Genomic DNA, 16,791 nt, shown 5'->3' on the forward strand with positions numbered 1-16,791 from the left:
ATGGGAGACATTAGGAGAGGTCAGTCCCGAGGCACGCAGGATCTGGTGGCAGTTGTTCTCGGTGCCGCCGAGGCTGGGTGCTCCGGGCAGCTCAGGAATGGGCTGTAAGGCTGCAGTCTGATATGCACTTATCTGGGATGAAAGTCTTATTGAACAAAATGGAAAGGACTTCCTTCTGAGTAAATATGCATAGTATTGTGCTGTAAGGTTCTCAAAACAAGCCAACCATACCTCTCTGTTTGTAAGTGCCCCTTATCACCACCCCATTGCCTGAGAACAGCCTCTAGGTCAGGGGTTCTCACACATTTAGCACCAGGACCCACTTTTTAGAATGAGAATCTGTCTAAGACCCACAGGAAGTGATGTCATGACCGGAAGTGACATCATCAAGCAGCAAAAATTTTAACAATTCTACCAGGATTAGTCCCATTTACTATAATTGTTAAAAGAATATACATAGTAGCTTGTTAAAAGTACAGGTCTGTAACATTTCCCCAAATGCAGTCACATACCATGGTAGCATCCAGTCTAATATATTAACAATAAAAATGAGGACTCACCGAAAATTGGCTCACGACCCACCTAGTGGGTCCTGACGCACAGTTTGAGAAACACTGCAGTAGGCGAATGGGGGGGACGACCTTTCTGTAAATGATCTGAATGGAAGCCACATTCCTCTTGGGGTGTGTGGTAGGAAGGAGAGCTTTTTCTTCCTGTGCTTGTGACAAGGACAATAGCAACCTTATCTGCTGCAGCCCACAGTGCTGCTAGATTACAATACAATTTGCATTTAATGCTTTTTATACCCCTCTTGAAACTGTACAGTGGGCCCTTCTTATCTGTGGGGGTCAAGTTCCAGACCCCATGGATAAGGAATTCCACAGATGCTGGGTTCACTCCCAAAGCTTGCACAATTACTTATCTGGAGCCTCCAGAAGTCTACACTGGGTTGCACTGGCTAGCCTACAGGAGCCTCTGAAAGCTGCTTCTGGTTTGCTTCTGAAAACTGGAAGAAGCTTCTGGAGACTTCTTCAGGCCATCCTGTGGCATATGGAGGCCCGTAGATTAGGTTGCCTGCCTGGCACCACCCAGGAGAGGCATCTGGAGACTTCAGGTAAGTAATTGCAGAGGCACCCATCTGAATCCTCTGTATCCATGGATGGTTAAATCTGTGGAACCACAGATACAGAGGGTTCACTGTATCTTCTTGTATGGTTGCAGTTGAAGAAAGTTTAGGAAAAACTATAATGCTTTGACAGTAGTTCCTGTTAAGTGGTTCCAAGGCAGGCACCTTCAACATTGTAATGAAAAGTATATATTTCCACTCTCCCCAGAGCCTGAAACTAAGAGATTACATTCCCCAAAAATGGCTTGGTGAAAGGTCGATAGATGAGTGACAGCCCTTCAAGCAAGCAATACCTACATACCCACAAATTAGCAGATTTGAAATGGCAAAAGCAAAGGCAATAAAAGGTCTGAGAGAGATATGCTTTCTTTCTCGCTCTCTTTATATTGAGCATGATGAAATTTATTTGACTTCATTGAGTATCTTTATAGAATGGAGACAAATTAAAGAGACATAAGCGTCAACTACAAAATCGACTACTGCAGCTCCTGTTACAATGAATCATTCTGGACATGTGGAAAATATTTCTTATATTCTGTGTTGCGCAATTTCTGGTAGACATAAATGGGTAAATCTGGAAAAAGGTTCAGAAAATAGTCTTCAGGCTTTTTAATTATTTCCTGTACCCTGAAAAGAGAAGAAAACATGGTTTTTTTTAAAACTACAAGTATGTAAGTGAGCACTAGTTAATTCTTCATTTTAAAAAATCTACATGACATCCACATATTGTGTCCTGGCATCAACAGCATTGCTAGAATATAAACACCAGTTTCCTAACCATTTGCTTTTGGTCAGTTCCTCTAATGCAGGGGTGTCCAAAGTTTTTGGCAGGAGGGCCACATTGTCTCTCTGACACTGTGTCAGGGACCAGGAAAAAAAGAATTAATTTACATTTAAAATTTGAATAAATTTACATAAAGTTTACATAAATGAATATATTAAAGGTGAACTTATATGAATGAATGAAGGTCTTGCAAAAGCTCAAGGCCTATAAAAGGCCTTGCACAAAGCAAGGCTGGCCTTTCCTTTGCTGCCGCTGCTGCATCACAAATATGAAACAACAAGCAGTGGATGAAGCCCTCATCCCACAGCTCACGCAAGAGGTCAAACAGTCACCCTCATGCTGAGAGCAGTTGCATTGGGTCAGTGTGGGCTCCAACAAATCTCCGGAGGGCCAGAGGCTCATTGGAGACTGGGGGCTCCCTGAGGGCCGCATAGAGAGGCCTTGAGGGCCGCAAGTGGCCCCAGGGCTGGGGTTTGGGCTCCCCTGCTCTAATGCTATATGTCAAGATGGAAGGCAGCTATTTTAGCAATAAAGGTACTTTGTGTCCTGTTGCATCCAATGATCCTGTTGCATCCTCTATGTAACTTTTGCACTTATCACTGCAGAAGCAGTTTTTCCTCAGCACAACTCTGACCAAAAAAATACAGTTATTGAGCAGATGACATTAAGGGCACTGCCACAGCAACTGCACCATTCAAGTAATTTTTCTCCTGTGTATTTTTATTTCATAATATATTGGTGGTGGTAGTGTTGCTGGTGTCTCTTCTGCATCTCTTTTTAGACTGTGAGCCTTCTGGGGTCAGGGAACCACTTAGTGATTTATTTTTTATATGTAATCCGGTTTGTGAACTGGTTTTGTTGAAAAGGAGTATATAAATATTCTTAATATTAATCAACAGAAACGTTCTCAAAGCAGCTTATATGGGCTTCAGATGTACTTAAATGATGATCAGCTTGGTATTAGATATATATCGTTCTGCTGGTCATGGATACATGTCTTTCCTGCTGAAGTAGTTCATTAGGTATCTTCAGCGAACACTCCTGTTATCAAACCTGAGGTTCTGGTGGAGCCTCACTTCCAAGGCATGTTAATTCACCAATACTGTGAAACATAATCCAGGTCCCAATAATAAAAGCACACTGTTTGGTCAACTGAACCAACTGATGGTAGATCACAATCCTGCACCCCATTACAAAATGCATACATCTCTCCCAGTTTGGTCATACTGAAACATGCCTTAATCCTATCCAACCTTCCAGCACCAATTCAGTCATGCCAATCTGCATCCTGCAGTGGGGGGGGGGGGGGGGGAGATAGTCCCAGGGGCCTCCTCAAGACAGGAACATTTGTTTCCTTACCTCATGGCTGCATAAGCACTGGAAAGTTGGATTGGGCTCATAATTAGTCACAGATCTGTGACCCTGGTATTTAGATTGTAATACTAGAAAAAAAACTATTTTAAATATCAAAGTGCTTCCCCTTCAGAGTTTTCTTCCAACAAAGCAGTTTAAAGTTGGTGACTTTAAAAGGAAGGATTGCCAGAGACTGGCATGACATATGGCTGGGAAACCAATGTGGTTCAACTGACAGGGCTTGGAAGCTGTGAGAGATCTGAGTGTAAATCCCATCTTAGCCAAGGTCTCAGAGGCAGCCTCTTGCAAGAGTGAATTTCTCGGTTACCCAGGCTGCGAAATGGAGATAGCAGCAGCAACAGCAGCCCATTTTGTCAGCTGAACGCCCAGAAATTACATACTAGCTGTTGGCAGACGTTGCATAGTGAATAAAAAATGGAAATACGTATGCTAACATGCTGTCTTAAGAAGCAGGCTCGGGATAGCAATTCAATCTAAAGAAATCAAATGCTGCTTACTCTGGCTTTTTCTCTTTGAAGTGCTCCGCAAGATTCCTGATTAGCTTCAGTAAATCTGTCACATAGTTTTCATAAGGCTTCTTGACCCGGTTCTTCTTTTTCTTGTCCCTTTCGCTAAAAGGATCTTCCATACTGGCCAGAACTTCTTTGTCAATCTGAAAGAACCAAAGATCCGCAAGACACTGTAATTATCTGAGGTTTAGGAAACGCCTTCTCTGCAAGGGAACTCTCTCCCCATGAAGCTGGCAATCTTCATTCACAATAAAAATAAAAAAATTGGCACATACATTCCATGTTAGATAGAATGATAGTGACATTCATACTTCATATGTTAATAATGAGTGGAAACATGTTTGTCTGCTTAGAAGGTTGAAAATGTTTATATTTGGATAATGTGGCTAATCAGTTTCATCTACATTATTAACTGTCTTGCTGACTCAGGCCAAGGGCAATTTACTTGAACATTTGGTTTGCATTTAGTCCAGAAGTCAGGCACATGCTCCTGAAATGCTCCAGATGCCATGCCAGTGAGTGTCAATAAAGAAGTCCCATAAATTTTTTTGGATAGGATGGTTTATTTCCTACAGGGTTGTGCTGTTGTATAACTGAGGTATTCACAGATGTATCCCAGGGAAGCTGTCTCTGGAAACCAAAATAAAAGGCAGCCATAGATGAGAATGTGGCTTATATACAGGTGTGCTCCAGTATCCGCAGGGGTTCTGTTCTGAAACCCTCCACAGTTAACTGAAACCGTGGATACCTAAGAATGCCAGCCCCCAACCCAACTAGAGCTATGCTCTGGCTGGGTCCATAGGTTTTTTCCGAGGCCTGTAGAGGCCATGCACATCTGCCCAAAGTCTTTGCGGGTTTCAGAATGGCCATTTTGGCAAAAACAAAACAAAAAACAAAAAAACACCCCCCCCCCCAAAAAAAACCAACTTTCAGTTTTGTCAGGAAACTGCAAGTGATTTGTGTTTTTTTTGCCCTTATAAGGCATTCTGAGGCTTGGGGAAGCTGTCCAGGGGAATCCAAGGGGAAAGCGTCCAAGGGAGAAACTCCTTGGGAGACTGTTTGGCAGCTCCTTCCCACTCAGCAAGGGTGGAAGAAACAGGGACCTGCACAGCAAAGGCAAGCTGCAGCTAGCAGGCCATTCTGGGATCAAGAATGCCAACAGGGATGACTCAATGGGTGAGGTGGTGGTGGTGCTCTCTAGCAGTGAACTTTCACTTCCTGCTTAGCATTAAGTCTAGTTATGTCAGGCATTCAGGTTGCCAGCAGTTTGCTCTTGTCCTGTTATAAGCTGGAATACTTACAGTGACTTGTTTAAAGCAAAATACACTTCTTGGTAAGCCTTTAAAGAACATTAATGGGCACACGGGGTGGGGGGTGCCACTACAGTATTAATACAGATGTCCCCTGTGTATGTGGTTTCCATATCTATGGGAGTGTGTGTGCATGGGAAGGATCCCCCAAGGATATGGTGGCATGACTGTATATCAACAGCATCATCATAAAAATGCAAAAATAACCAAAAGCCAGCTTGGCTGATTCAAGATATCAATACCAACACCAGTTCAGAAAGCCAGCAATACCTTTTCACCATAAGATGTGCCGGCACAAAATGATTCACAGACACACCAGCTGATTCTCCCCTGCAAATATCTCCCTTTCTGTGTTTAGGATACTTTGAATCAAAACATATATGTGTAAAGCAGCCCTAATGTATGTCTTAAGATGGAAGTTGCAAACTAGCTTCTCCAGCCCCATGTGCCTCCCAAAAGCTTACCACTACAGTCCAGTCTGGGAAAGGATTCTTATCACAGTTTAATGCTTTCACAAGGCCACTGTCAGGATTGCGTGTCTTGATATCGCTCTCATTTCCTATGTCTCTTAAGAACCTGTATTTCCTGTCCAAATGAAAAGTTGATAATGTTTGGTAGCAGTGTAGCTGTTTCAACAACTTTTGCTTTAATTGCGTACAAAAGCAGGTCCCTTTCCCTTTTGATAAGCAGCTTGAAAATGTCTGCTGAAATCTTAGAAAGGAAGTACTCAGAGTTCTGGAAGTCATCACTGGTACTGTGATCCTGCCTGACTCCAGCGCTGCCAGCCTGTATCATTAGGGCAAGCACTGTGCCCACCTGGGTGATCTTGTATACTGTAATTCCATCTTTATGTTCTAACTGCAAAGTACTATGATGCCATGCTGCAGCTTAATATGCACAGTAATGGATATACCATGAAACGTTTTCTAAAAATAATGGATATATATCCACATGTGCACACATACAAACAGAGTTTATCCTTCCAGGGAGTGTAAATGCTCTGTTTATAAATTCAGTCCAATTGGACTCAGATGGAATCATCAAGTGTTGATGCACATGTGAAATGAACTCAAGTTATATTGGGGTATATTGGGGTACTGCTGAAACGGAGACGCCTGCGTTGGCTCGGTCATGTTGTTAGAATGGATGATGGCCGGATCCCAAAGGATCTCCTCTATGGAGAACTCATGCAAGGAAAGCGCCCTACAGGTAGACCACAGCTGCAATACAAGGACATCTGCAAGAGGGATCTGAAGGCTTTAGGAGTGGACCTCAACAGGTGGGAAACCCTGGCCTCTGAGCGGCCCGCTTGGAGGCAGGCTGTGCAGCATGGCCTTTCCCAGTTTGAAGAAACACTTGGCCAACAGACCGAGGCAAAGAGGCAAAGAAGGAAGGCCCACAGCCAGGGAGACAGACCAGGGACACACTACACTTGCTCCCAGTGTGGTAGGGATTGTCACTCCCAAATCGGCCTTTTCAGCCACACTAGATGCTGGGCCAGAACCACCATCCAGAGCGCGATACCATAGTCTTTCAAGACTGAAGGTTGCCAACAACAATATATTGGGGTAATCTTCATAAGGAGGTTAATGACAGAGTAAGAATTGAAGACACACACATTTTCTGCCTTAAAGCCATTTATACTGACAAGTAGTCCCTGACTTAAGGACATCTAACTTACAGATGTCCCATCTTAAAGACAGCTGCAGTCTGCTGGCTCCAGTGTGCTGGTTTTGTAGACAGACAGATGCTGGTTTGTGTGAAGGAGAGAGATGCTGCATTTTGGAGATCAGAAGTGGTAGGTAAAGGACAGCCGCTACAGTACTTGAACTGCATTCACGTTCATCTCCAACTAATGCAAAAATAAACTCTAGAACAGTGATTTTCAACCTTTTTCATCTTGTGGCACACTGACAAGGCACTAAAATTGTCAAGGCACACCATCAGGTTTTTGACAACTGACAAGGCACACCATGCTGCCATTGGGGGGCTCACATCCCCATTGGCCCTACTAATAAATGATCTTCCCCCCAAATTCCTGTGGCACACCTGTGGACCTCTCGCGGCCCACTAGTGCGCCACAGCACAGTGGTTGAAAATGGCTGCTCTAGAATGTAAAATAAACGAATACAAATGCATTCCCCCATCTAAGTTGCTGTTTGTACATTACACAATGAAAAAGTAAGGGTACCAAAGAGTGTACATTGTCTAGGGAGTGAATTGTTATCTATTTTATGGATAAATTTTGTTTCAACTTCAGTATAGACCTCCAGAACCTAACCTGTATTTAAGTAGGGGACAACCGGTATCTGGTGCTTACATCTGCTTGCTCCAAAAATAAGGATGGTGCATCAAGCATCCCAGTTGTTCACTGACTGGGATACTTTCATCAAAGGAGCTTAGACTTGCTCTGAGATCTTCAATTTCCTCATAATCAGTCACGTCTTCTGGACACTCAGTAGGCAAGTCTTCAAAGCAGGACTTGCCCTCCATTGCAACATATATAACCAATCTTTCGAGAGCCTGCATGAGAATAAAGAATGATTACATTCCTAAACATACATCCACACCAGAATGAACAATTAAGGGCGCAATCCTAACCGGCACTTATGGTGGCATAGGAGCCCTGGGAGGGTCGCAATGTGCCGCAAAGCACGTTTGCGCCTCTGTGGGAGTAAGCTGTGTCGGCGCATCTAGATGCGCCGACACACGGAGGCTGGCAAAAGCCTCCATGGTGGCTTCCTCCCTGCTGCTTGTGCCAGTGCACCTGCACCAACACAAGCGGAAAAGGTAGGTGTGGGGGGGTGGGGAGGAGGCAGGAGGGGAGCATTTCTGGGTGGGGGGAGGATGGGCAATGGGCGGCCCCAAGGGGAAGGGCGGGGCTGGGACCTGGCGGTTATGCCAGATCCCAACCCCCATCCCTGGGGGGAAGGGAGTGGCTCCAAGCCACTCCGCTCTCCTTGGACTTGCGCCACCTCTGGAGGTGGCGCAGGTCAGAGAAGACCCATTGGGGCCAGCAGCCCTTACCCAGGGGTAAGGGGAAAAGTTTCCCCTTGCCTCTGGCTGAGCTGCTGCTGGCCACTAACCCGCGTTGGATGCAACGCAAACCTCCTGGCTTGCCTGCTCCAGGGCGGGTTTGGATTGTGCCCTAAGAGTGGATTCACACATTTAGCTTCCACAGAATCATAGAATGCTAGTGTTGTAAGAGATCTTGGAGATCTGATCTGCCTGCTCTGTGCAGGCAATTGGTAACTACTGCTTGCTTTGGTATGCAAGTTCCTCTGCCACATGTCCAAAGTGCCAAAGAAACTGTGGCCAACCAGTTGCCTATGGGAAGCTTGAAAGCATGATATGAAGGTCATGACCATCCTCTTGTTTATCCCAAATACCTCAGAAGAATTCAGCACCATGCTGAGAGTATTCAACTTGGACTTGACAGATCCAGATTCAAATCCCTGCTTAGTCATGAAGCTCTTCAGGTGTCCTTTGGCTAGTCACTCTTTCTCTTAGCCTAACCTGCTTTACTGCAACTGTAATTGGCTTCCAAGATTAATAATAATAATAATAATAATAATAATAATAATAATAATAATAATAATAATAATATTAATATTATTAATAATAATAATAATAATGCTGGCTTTGTGCCAGGAGATGGTATTTATGATGCCTGAAAGCTACTGGCAGATTTAACAGACATGAATTCATGTAATCATTCTCTAAAGCCATTTTAGAGAAAAAAAGATTCCATTGAGAACCAATGTAAAGGTTTTTTTCTCTTTAAAATATTGTGCGTTTGGGATGCAATCAGGAGTGAAACTGCCATGGAGGCAAAGTCCTAAAGCCACCTCCCCCCCATTCCCTCACCACAGTTCCACTCTGTTTTGTAGCCTCCATCCTAGGCTGCTATTTTAGAAAACAAACCACCCACTAGACTACTGGTTCCCAAACATTTTAGAGGCCCTAGTGGCTGCTGTCTGGTTTATAAATGCCAAGGGGTGTGACTATAATGGTGACTGGGTAGCAGTGCTCCCCCCCCCCCAAGTGGCAGACTGTTTAACACTTGATGCACATAGCCTAATCTTCCCTGTGAGTTCCGCGAACCACAAAAAATTGGGTTATGACTCACTGGTGGGTCTCAGACCCACAGTTTGAAAACCATGGTACTAGGCCACATTACTTGCTTAGCATAATGTGTGACATGGCTCTGATGTGACACTTTTAGTGACCTGCCTGCCACAATTCCAAGATTTCTTTCCTGGGTAGATGCAGCTAATAGTGACTCCATCCATCTGTAACAGGGTTGTCCAAAGTTTTTGACAGGAGGGCCACATCATCTCTCTGACACTGCATCGGGGGCCAGGGAAAGAAAGAATTAATTTACATTTAAAATTTGAATAAATTTACATAAGTTTACATAAATGAACATATTAGAGATGAACTTATACGTATGTATGAATGAAGGTCTTGCAATAGCTCAAGGCCTATAAAAGGCCTTGCACATAGCAAGGCTGGCCTTTCCTTTGCTGCCACTGCTGCATCACAGACATGAAACAGTGGAGGAAGTCCTCATCCCACAACTCACGCAAAAGGGTCAAACAGTTGCCTTCACGCTGAGAGCAGTTGTGTCGGGCCAGTGCGGGCTGCAACAAATCTCTGGAGGGCCAGAGGCTCATTGGAGACTGGGGGCTCCCTAAGGGCTGCATTGAGAGGCCTCGAGGGCCGCATGTGGCCCCAGGGCCAGGGTTTGGGCACCCCTGATCTATACGTAAAAATATTTGGTCCCACTAGGAACCATTTTACAAAGATTTATACCTAATCTCATTTCTTATTTTCTTACCCATTTATATGGCCTAGAGATATATTTTCTGCAGTTCTTCATAGTCTGTTTAGGATTTCACCATCCTGAATAATCTGCCATCATCTGCAAAGTTGGCTACCTCATTGTTCTCTCCAACTCCAGGTGATTTACAAATAAATCCTCAAGGGATTCCACTGCTTAATTCCCTCTACTATGAAACCTATCAATTTATTTCTAGCTTCTGCATTCTATTAGCCAGTTTCATGATAACAAAATATGCCAAAGCCAATAAAGAAAATAGACTAACAATAAAAATGTCTACAGAAGGAGAAAATATTTGCATTAATTAGAAGCAACTTATTTATCTACTTATATACTTTAGGGTGCAATCCTACCCTGCGCTTGAACAGGCAAGCCAGGAGGCTTGCGCTGTATACAATGCAGGATAGGGGCCAAAAGTGGCTCAGCCAGAGGCAAGGGAAAACTTTTCCCCTTACCTCTGGGAAAGGCGCCCTTTCCCCTATAGGTCTCCTCAGAGAAGTAGCGCAAGCCCGAAGAGAGCGGAGTGGCTTGAAGCTGCTCCGTTCTCCTCAGGAAAGGGGGTTGGGATCCAGCATAACTGCCAGATCTCAGCCCCGCTCCTGCTCTCCGCCCGCCCTGGGGCCACCCACTGCCTGACCTATCCCCACCCAGAAACACCCCCCTCCCACCTCCTCCCTGCCTACCTCAGAAGCTTGCATTCGCCCAGCTGGGCCAACGCAAGCCTCAGTGCCTCCACTGTTGCGGAGGCTTTTTCCAGCCTCCGTTGCACCTCTGAGCACCAGGCTAGTCAACTCCTGAGGAGGTGCAAACGTGCCTTTGTGACCCTCTTGTGCCAGCCTAAGTCAAGGACTGGCTTGCACCCTTAGCCTTTCCACCGCCAAGATGTAGCTGATCATGGTGGCTTACATCTTAAAATAATAACAAAAAGAAAACAATAAAATGACAAAGAATCTTAAATTCAACCCATACATTACCTTCACATCTTCACTGATTATAAGGTCTGTCTCATCATCAATCAATTTTCTGCACTTATCGAAATCTGCCAGGAAAACTTTGCCAGTCACATCTAACAAGATAAGAGAAGTGGGAAAAGAACATGAAACTGCCCTGTCTCTTATGCATGAACATGTCCTGGAAAGCCATGGTTAATTTCACCATGTGACAAAGGCAGCCATTTTGCTTTCTTAGAACACCTTAGTCAGTGCTGCATTCTGTTTCCATGAATACAAACTGCTTCAGTGGCTCTTAAACCTGCAACAGTCTAAGGGCCTGATCCAGAGCTTGGCACACCAGCTTACTGCTTGCGTGCTTACCACAGGCCCAGTGCTGGAGCTAGCCCAGCGTGAGGTCACACCAGTTCCACACTGGGCCCATGTTCCACCAACTGGCACTTGCCTGGACTGCCGGGCAGCGGGCAGATGAGTGGAGGCTTGAGGGGAGGTGTTCCAGGGTTGGGGAGGTGAAGGGAGGGTGTGGAGGAGGCGTGACAGGGGAGGCAGTGGGTTGGGACTAGTAGAGCTCAGCTCCACCAAATCCTGAGCCCTGTATTGGGCCTCAAGGACCAACACGGGACTCCATGATTTTGCACCAGTTCAAGAGATACCACAAAATTCCCCTTACCCAGGGTAAAGGGACAAAAGTTCCCTTCTCCCAAGGAGCTGGCAGCAGCTGCCCGGTGTGTGCAGGATACCATGGCAGCCATTTTTGGCACCACGGTAACCCCATGCGCTGCGCAGCTCAGGATTGGGCTGTAAGCTAGCTAAGTGGAACAAACCTGGAGTAAATGGGTATTCCACTGACAAAGACAAGCGAACACAAACCTATCAAAATGTTACGTGGGTGGAGATCCTGGTGACCAAATCCAAACCCATGCAGTTCCTGCACTGCCTGAAAGACTCCTTCAAGAATGTCTTTGCTCTTCATAGTTGCATTCTCCTTCACCCTCAAGTACTCCTCAAGGTTCTGCTCGCACAAAGTGAGGCACAAATAGAGACAAGCCTTCTTTTCTTCCCACCCATAGAACTTCACCAGATGGTTGCTAGCACGACATTTTTCAAGGCAGGTTTTCTCTCGCTCAGCATTTTCTGTCCCAGTACGGAATATCTTCACAGCCACTGCTTCTCCATCAAAGAATCCCAGGTAGACACCCCCTTGAGAGGTTCCCTGAATCCTGAAATAATTAATCTTGCAGATTTGGAGTTTTCCAATGTCAGCGCAGTTTTGCTGGAGTTGCTGGAGCTTTGATTGCCAGCGTTTGCTGGGGAGTGTCCACTGTTTCTGAGGCTGCCTTGACACAGCCACGGCACCAAAATGCTGAAGCAGTTCTACCATTTTGTAGTCATAGAGTTTACGGGCACTTGCAATGAGATTCTGATTCTTGATGTCTGTCCTTGCTCCATGTTCACACAATATCCTGGCTATTGCGTGGTTTTTATTCTCAACCGCAACACAGAGTGCTGTTTTGTGGTTGCTGTCTGTGGCATTTACGTCCACTTCATCTTTTTCCAATATAGCCTTCACTAGGTCTTGGCTCTGTCTTTCACTTGCCAAGATGAGGGCTGTTTTCCCGTATTCATCTCTCTTGTTCACAGCAATCCCATGTTTTAAGAGGAAAAGGGCAATGGCCTCTTTGTCTCGGTCCCAGTTCTTGTCTTCAGTCACTGACAGCGCATGGACTAATGCATTCCTCTCCTGATTGTCACAGATGTGCATGTCAGCATTCATTTCTTCTACCAGAGTTTTGACGATAACGATGTGGCCATTCCTGGCAGCATCCATCAGGGCTGTTGCACCACCTTTCTTCAGGGCCCTTTTCTCTTCATCAACAGCTCTTCTCAGATTCACATCTGCTCCGCAGCTATACAGGAATCTCAGAGCATCCTCTTTTCCATAACAAGAAGCCTCCATGAATGCGGTGAAGCCATTTATATCATGCTCATTGATGTCTGATCCCTTAGAAAGAAAGAGCTCCAAAAGCTCCACACTGCCCACTATCCCTGCTACAATAAAAGGAGTAGCGCCATTATTCTTCCTCACATGTGGATCGGCCCCTCTGTCAAGCAGAAGGTGGACAATCTCCTCCTTCTTATTCTGTACTGCACAATGAAGGGCTGTCCAGCCACCAGTAACCACTTTAGAATTGATCTCTACACCTTCATCCAGGAGTTGCTTCACCTCCTCAATTGAGCCGTTTTGCACAGCAGCATTTAGTGCTTCTGCGGCCATTTTTCCCCCGTGGAAAAATCTGAAGCCTCCAGATTGAACTAGCTTTCCATAAATTCCAAATATATTTCAACAGCTATGATGTTGTTCACATGTGTTCACATGAACATGTGTTCACAGAGAAGTTAGTCACACATAGAGTTATGGCACCATGGGGTGGATGTTAGGTGTTTCTGATGGCAACGGCTCTAATAATAAAAGAGAGTGGGAAATCGGTGTCATGATCACAAGGTTATGAATGTCTTTGAGGGTTCACAGTCCTTCTCCTTCAAAGTACTTTGCTCCTGTTTAGTAAAGGAAGAAAATATCATGTTTTAGTTAACATGAAAAAGAAATCACTAGCTATGATAATGAAATAGAACCTCCGTACTCAGGTGCAGTTTAGCTCTGTGCTGAGTTCCACTAACAATGTTATCAGCAGCATGAACAACCCAGGCTGATTTGCACATCACCATGGAAGTTGTGCCACATTTACAATCCTCCAGGAATGATGCGAAGGGTCAAGGGAGGCAGCACACACAAAGAGGGGCATGTAATAGATCTCTGTGAAGGAGCTACAACAATGCGCACACACTGTTGGTGCTCAATGAACATCAATTCTTTTTGTTTGTTTTCTAGATTCAAATTGGAAAGACCTTGGTCTTTGGTCTTTAAGAATACTTTGATCTTTAAGAAGAGGCGGACGTTTTCTCAATCCACTCTTCTAACATAGAGCAGGTGGGTGGGCAGGCCTGTTCCTTGCAACTGTGGGATATACCTGTTAATGCCAGTGCCCTGCTCCAGTGCCCCACCCTCCCCTCTGCTCGATCAGCCAATACTTAAGGATATATTTTCGGGAACATTGCCACAATTCTGCCTAAAAGTGGGGGCAACCCTACTTTGGGTCATGGAACGTTCAAAAACTAGAGCTGAATTCACTCTGGATATATTAAAACTTCTTCAGTGGAGCCCTGGCACTTTTGAAGGGGGACATATTTGGTGTTTAGGAATAAATGATTTTATGTTTATCTGTTCATGTTGTACCCTTGTTTGACAAGGGGGTCCTGGAAACAGAGAAGAGCTTCTAAGAGCTGTAGCCAAAAAAAGTTTGAGAATGGCTGAGGGTAACGATAATGCAGAATATTCTGACATTTTTTTTTCAGAAATCTGGTGTATGAGCTATTTACCCACAAAGCCAGGAGGCCTGCGCTGTAGCCAGCACAAGATAGGGCACCAAAGTGACTCGGCCAAAGATAAGGGGAAACTCTTCCCCTTACCCCTGGGTAAGCCACTGCAGCCTCTATGGGTCTCCTCAGACTTGCGCCACTTCCTGAGGTGGCATAAGGAGAGGGGAGCAGCTTGAAGCTGCTCCACGCTGCTTGGGAACAGGGGTTGGGATCTGGTATAAGAGCCAGGTCCCAACCCTGCCTCCCGCTCCCTGCCCGCTGCCCCTGGGACAGCTGTCCACCCGCCCCGGAACGCCTCCCTCCTGCCTCATCCCCGCCTCCACACCCACTCCAAAGTCTTGCGTCGGCTGAGCTCAGCCAACGCACAGCTCTCCATTAGAGTCAGTGCGGAAGCTGGATTCAGCGTCCACAGGCCACATGATGTGGCTTTTCAGCTGGCCCTCACAAAAGCTACGGCGTCCATATGCCGGTCCAGTCAACTCACAAGGAGGCGCAAACGTGCTTTAGGGCACGTTTGCGACCCTCCTGGGCTGGTGCAAGGGACTTGCGCTGATCCAACCCTGGGTCAGGATTGCACTCTTAATATTGTCAACACTGGCTGGCAGGCACCTTTGCCCATCCTAGAGATGGCAGGGAGTGAAACTGGAGCCTTCCATATGCACAGCAGATGCTCTTCAGTAGCTCACCCACCCCCTGCCATTCAGCAAGCAGGACCAGTTTTATGTACAAGCTACTGTAAGTAAGCTTCAGTTTAGGCCTCACCTTTTTATATAATCTGCTGAAAAATTAAATAGACTTTTAAAAAGGCTCTTTCAAATGTTTATTTTCATTCCATCCTGATTCACATATACGTGTCTAGCAGGTTCTAATCCCCTCAGGCATGAAGCCTCCTGGATGACTTGGGCCAGTCACGCTCTCTCAGATTCACCTACTTCACAGAATTGTCATGAAGACAAAAGGAGGGCAGGAACTATGTGCACCACCCTGTGCTCCTTGGCGGAAGGGTGGTATAAAAATGTGAAAAATAACTACATGGCATCAAGGTTAGCGTGGTCCATGTCATATTTCGCATTCTGGAGCAAACATGAAGGTTTGGGCACCCCTTCCAAACACTTGTAGTCACTGTGATATTCAAAAAAATACACTTTTTTGCAGGGACATGCGCTGGGTGGGGAGGCAGGTGAGGCAGAGCCTCCCCACCAGAGTCCTTGGGAAAGCGCTCCCACCGTGTGAGGCACCCACAGCCCAAGCGCTGAGCGAGGAGGGAGGGAGCGACTGCGGAGTGTGTGGGTTGTGGGTGTTTGGGTGCCTCACAGGGCACTTTTCGAAGGAGGAGTGGGGAGGCTCCAGTGGGGAGGCTCTGCCTCACCTGCCTCCCCACTCACTGCACCTTGCTTTTCAGGTGTGTGGTAATATTATGAGATGGGGCCTCTTGCACTTGGCATGGTTGAGCCCCGCCTTGCTGCCTACTGCTGGCCCGTTCCTTCCCTTCCTGCTGCTTTTGCCCCCCCCCTTTCCTCCCTCTGCCAACCGCAGGCGCCCCCTCGACTTCTGGCTCCAGTGCAAGGGACGTCTCCTTGCTGAGAGCCTCGCCCGTGTTTTGCTCTGCCTGCGCCTGAGGGCGGAGCAGGAGCAGTTCCAGGCGGGAGCCCCCTCGCCCCTCTCCTACCGCCAAAGCCAGGCTGGCCTCTTCTGCAGCCGTCCCAGTGGCGGCATCAAGGGGCGAGTCAGCGGCGGGGGACGGAGGAGAGGCCGATCTCACCCCTCCAGTGGACGCCTCCTGCCTGGGGAGCAGAGGAGGAACTGCAGCCTTGGAGGGCTGGGCTTGTTTTCGGTTTTGCTTTCACTTCGCAGCTCGTGGGCAGGGAGCAGACCCGGAGCATCCCCCGCCCGCTCCACCAGCCCTGCCCACACTTGCAAAACCAGCCTCTCTTCACCCCAGTGTTTCTCAGACTGTGGCGTGGGACCCACTAGGTGGGTCGCCAGCCCATTTCCGGTGGGTCCCCATTCATTTCAATATTTGATGTTTAATATATTAGACTGGTATGTGACTTCATCTGGGGAAACGTTACAGACCTGTACTTTGGACAAGCGACTATGTATGTGCTTTTAACAATGATAGTCAATGGGACTTATTCCTGGGTAAGTGTGGATTGCAGTCTTGGATTGTGAAAAATTTTCCTACTTGATGATGCCCCTTCCAGTCATGACATCACTTCTGGTGGGTCCCGACAGATTCTCATTCGAAAAAGTGGGTCCCAGTGCTAAAAGTTTGAGAACCACTGCTTCACACAGTCAGCGATGTGCACTTGTGACACTTTTGCCACAAGGAATCAAAGTTTCTGTGGCGTGTATTTTTCCGCCTTTCAGGCACTGCATGAAATATTTTGTTCCCAGAAAGCACCCGTTTTTCCTCTTCTAACTTAGGGGTTGGCTAGGACATTGACTGCTGCATGA

The 16,791-nt window shown here is 46.4% G+C and overlaps 1 protein-coding gene across 5 annotated transcripts; it reads right to left on the minus strand.

The window, feature by feature from the left end:
* Nucleotides 1-1,506: 1,506 nt before the first annotated feature.
* RNASEL (ribonuclease L) lies at nucleotides 1,507-16,146 on the minus strand. 5 transcript variants are annotated; one of them, XM_066626346.1, is made up of 7 exons: nucleotides 16,097-16,146; nucleotides 11,767-13,452; nucleotides 10,921-11,012; nucleotides 7,424-7,626; nucleotides 5,568-5,688; nucleotides 3,782-3,936; nucleotides 1,507-1,753 (listed from the first exon to the last, which is right to left on the minus strand). In XM_066626346.1, the coding sequence occupies exons 2-7, from the start codon at nucleotides 13,169-13,171 to the stop codon at nucleotides 1,618-1,620; spliced, it is 2,112 nt and encodes a 703-aa protein (XP_066482443.1). In that variant the 5' UTR covers nucleotides 13,172-13,452; nucleotides 16,097-16,146; the 3' UTR covers nucleotides 1,507-1,617. The 5 variants fall into 5 exon arrangements, 4 of the variants coding, with proteins under 4 accessions (XP_066482443.1, XP_066482442.1, XP_066482445.1 ...); XM_066626345.1 differs by having other exon boundaries at nucleotides 16,004-16,132; XR_010794410.1 differs by lacking the exon at nucleotides 5,568-5,688 and having other exon boundaries at nucleotides 1,665-1,753; nucleotides 16,004-16,132.
* Nucleotides 16,147-16,791: the final 645 nt, after the last annotated feature.

This window comes from Tiliqua scincoides, chromosome 4 (assembly GCF_035046505.1).
Source record: "Tiliqua scincoides isolate rTilSci1 chromosome 4, rTilSci1.hap2, whole genome shotgun sequence".
NCBI lineage: Eukaryota > Metazoa > Chordata > Lepidosauria > Squamata > Scincidae > Tiliqua > Tiliqua scincoides.

What these genes read in the sequence shown, in the direction of transcription:
- RNASEL (XM_066626346.1), bottom strand. Translation starts at nt 13,171, where the DNA reads ATGGCCGCAGAAGCACTAAATGCTGCTGTGCAAAACGGCTCAATTGAG. An exon ending in TATTTTTGGAGCAAGCAGAT is followed by an intron (nt 5,689 to 7,423) that starts GTAAGCACCAGA and finishes TCATTTGGACAG; the next exon opens with GAAATACAGGTTCTTAAGAG. An exon ending in TTCAAAGAGAAAAAGCCAGA is followed by an intron (nt 1,754 to 3,781) that starts GTAAGCAGCATT and finishes TTCTCTTTTCAG; the next exon opens with GGTACAGGAAATAATTAAAA.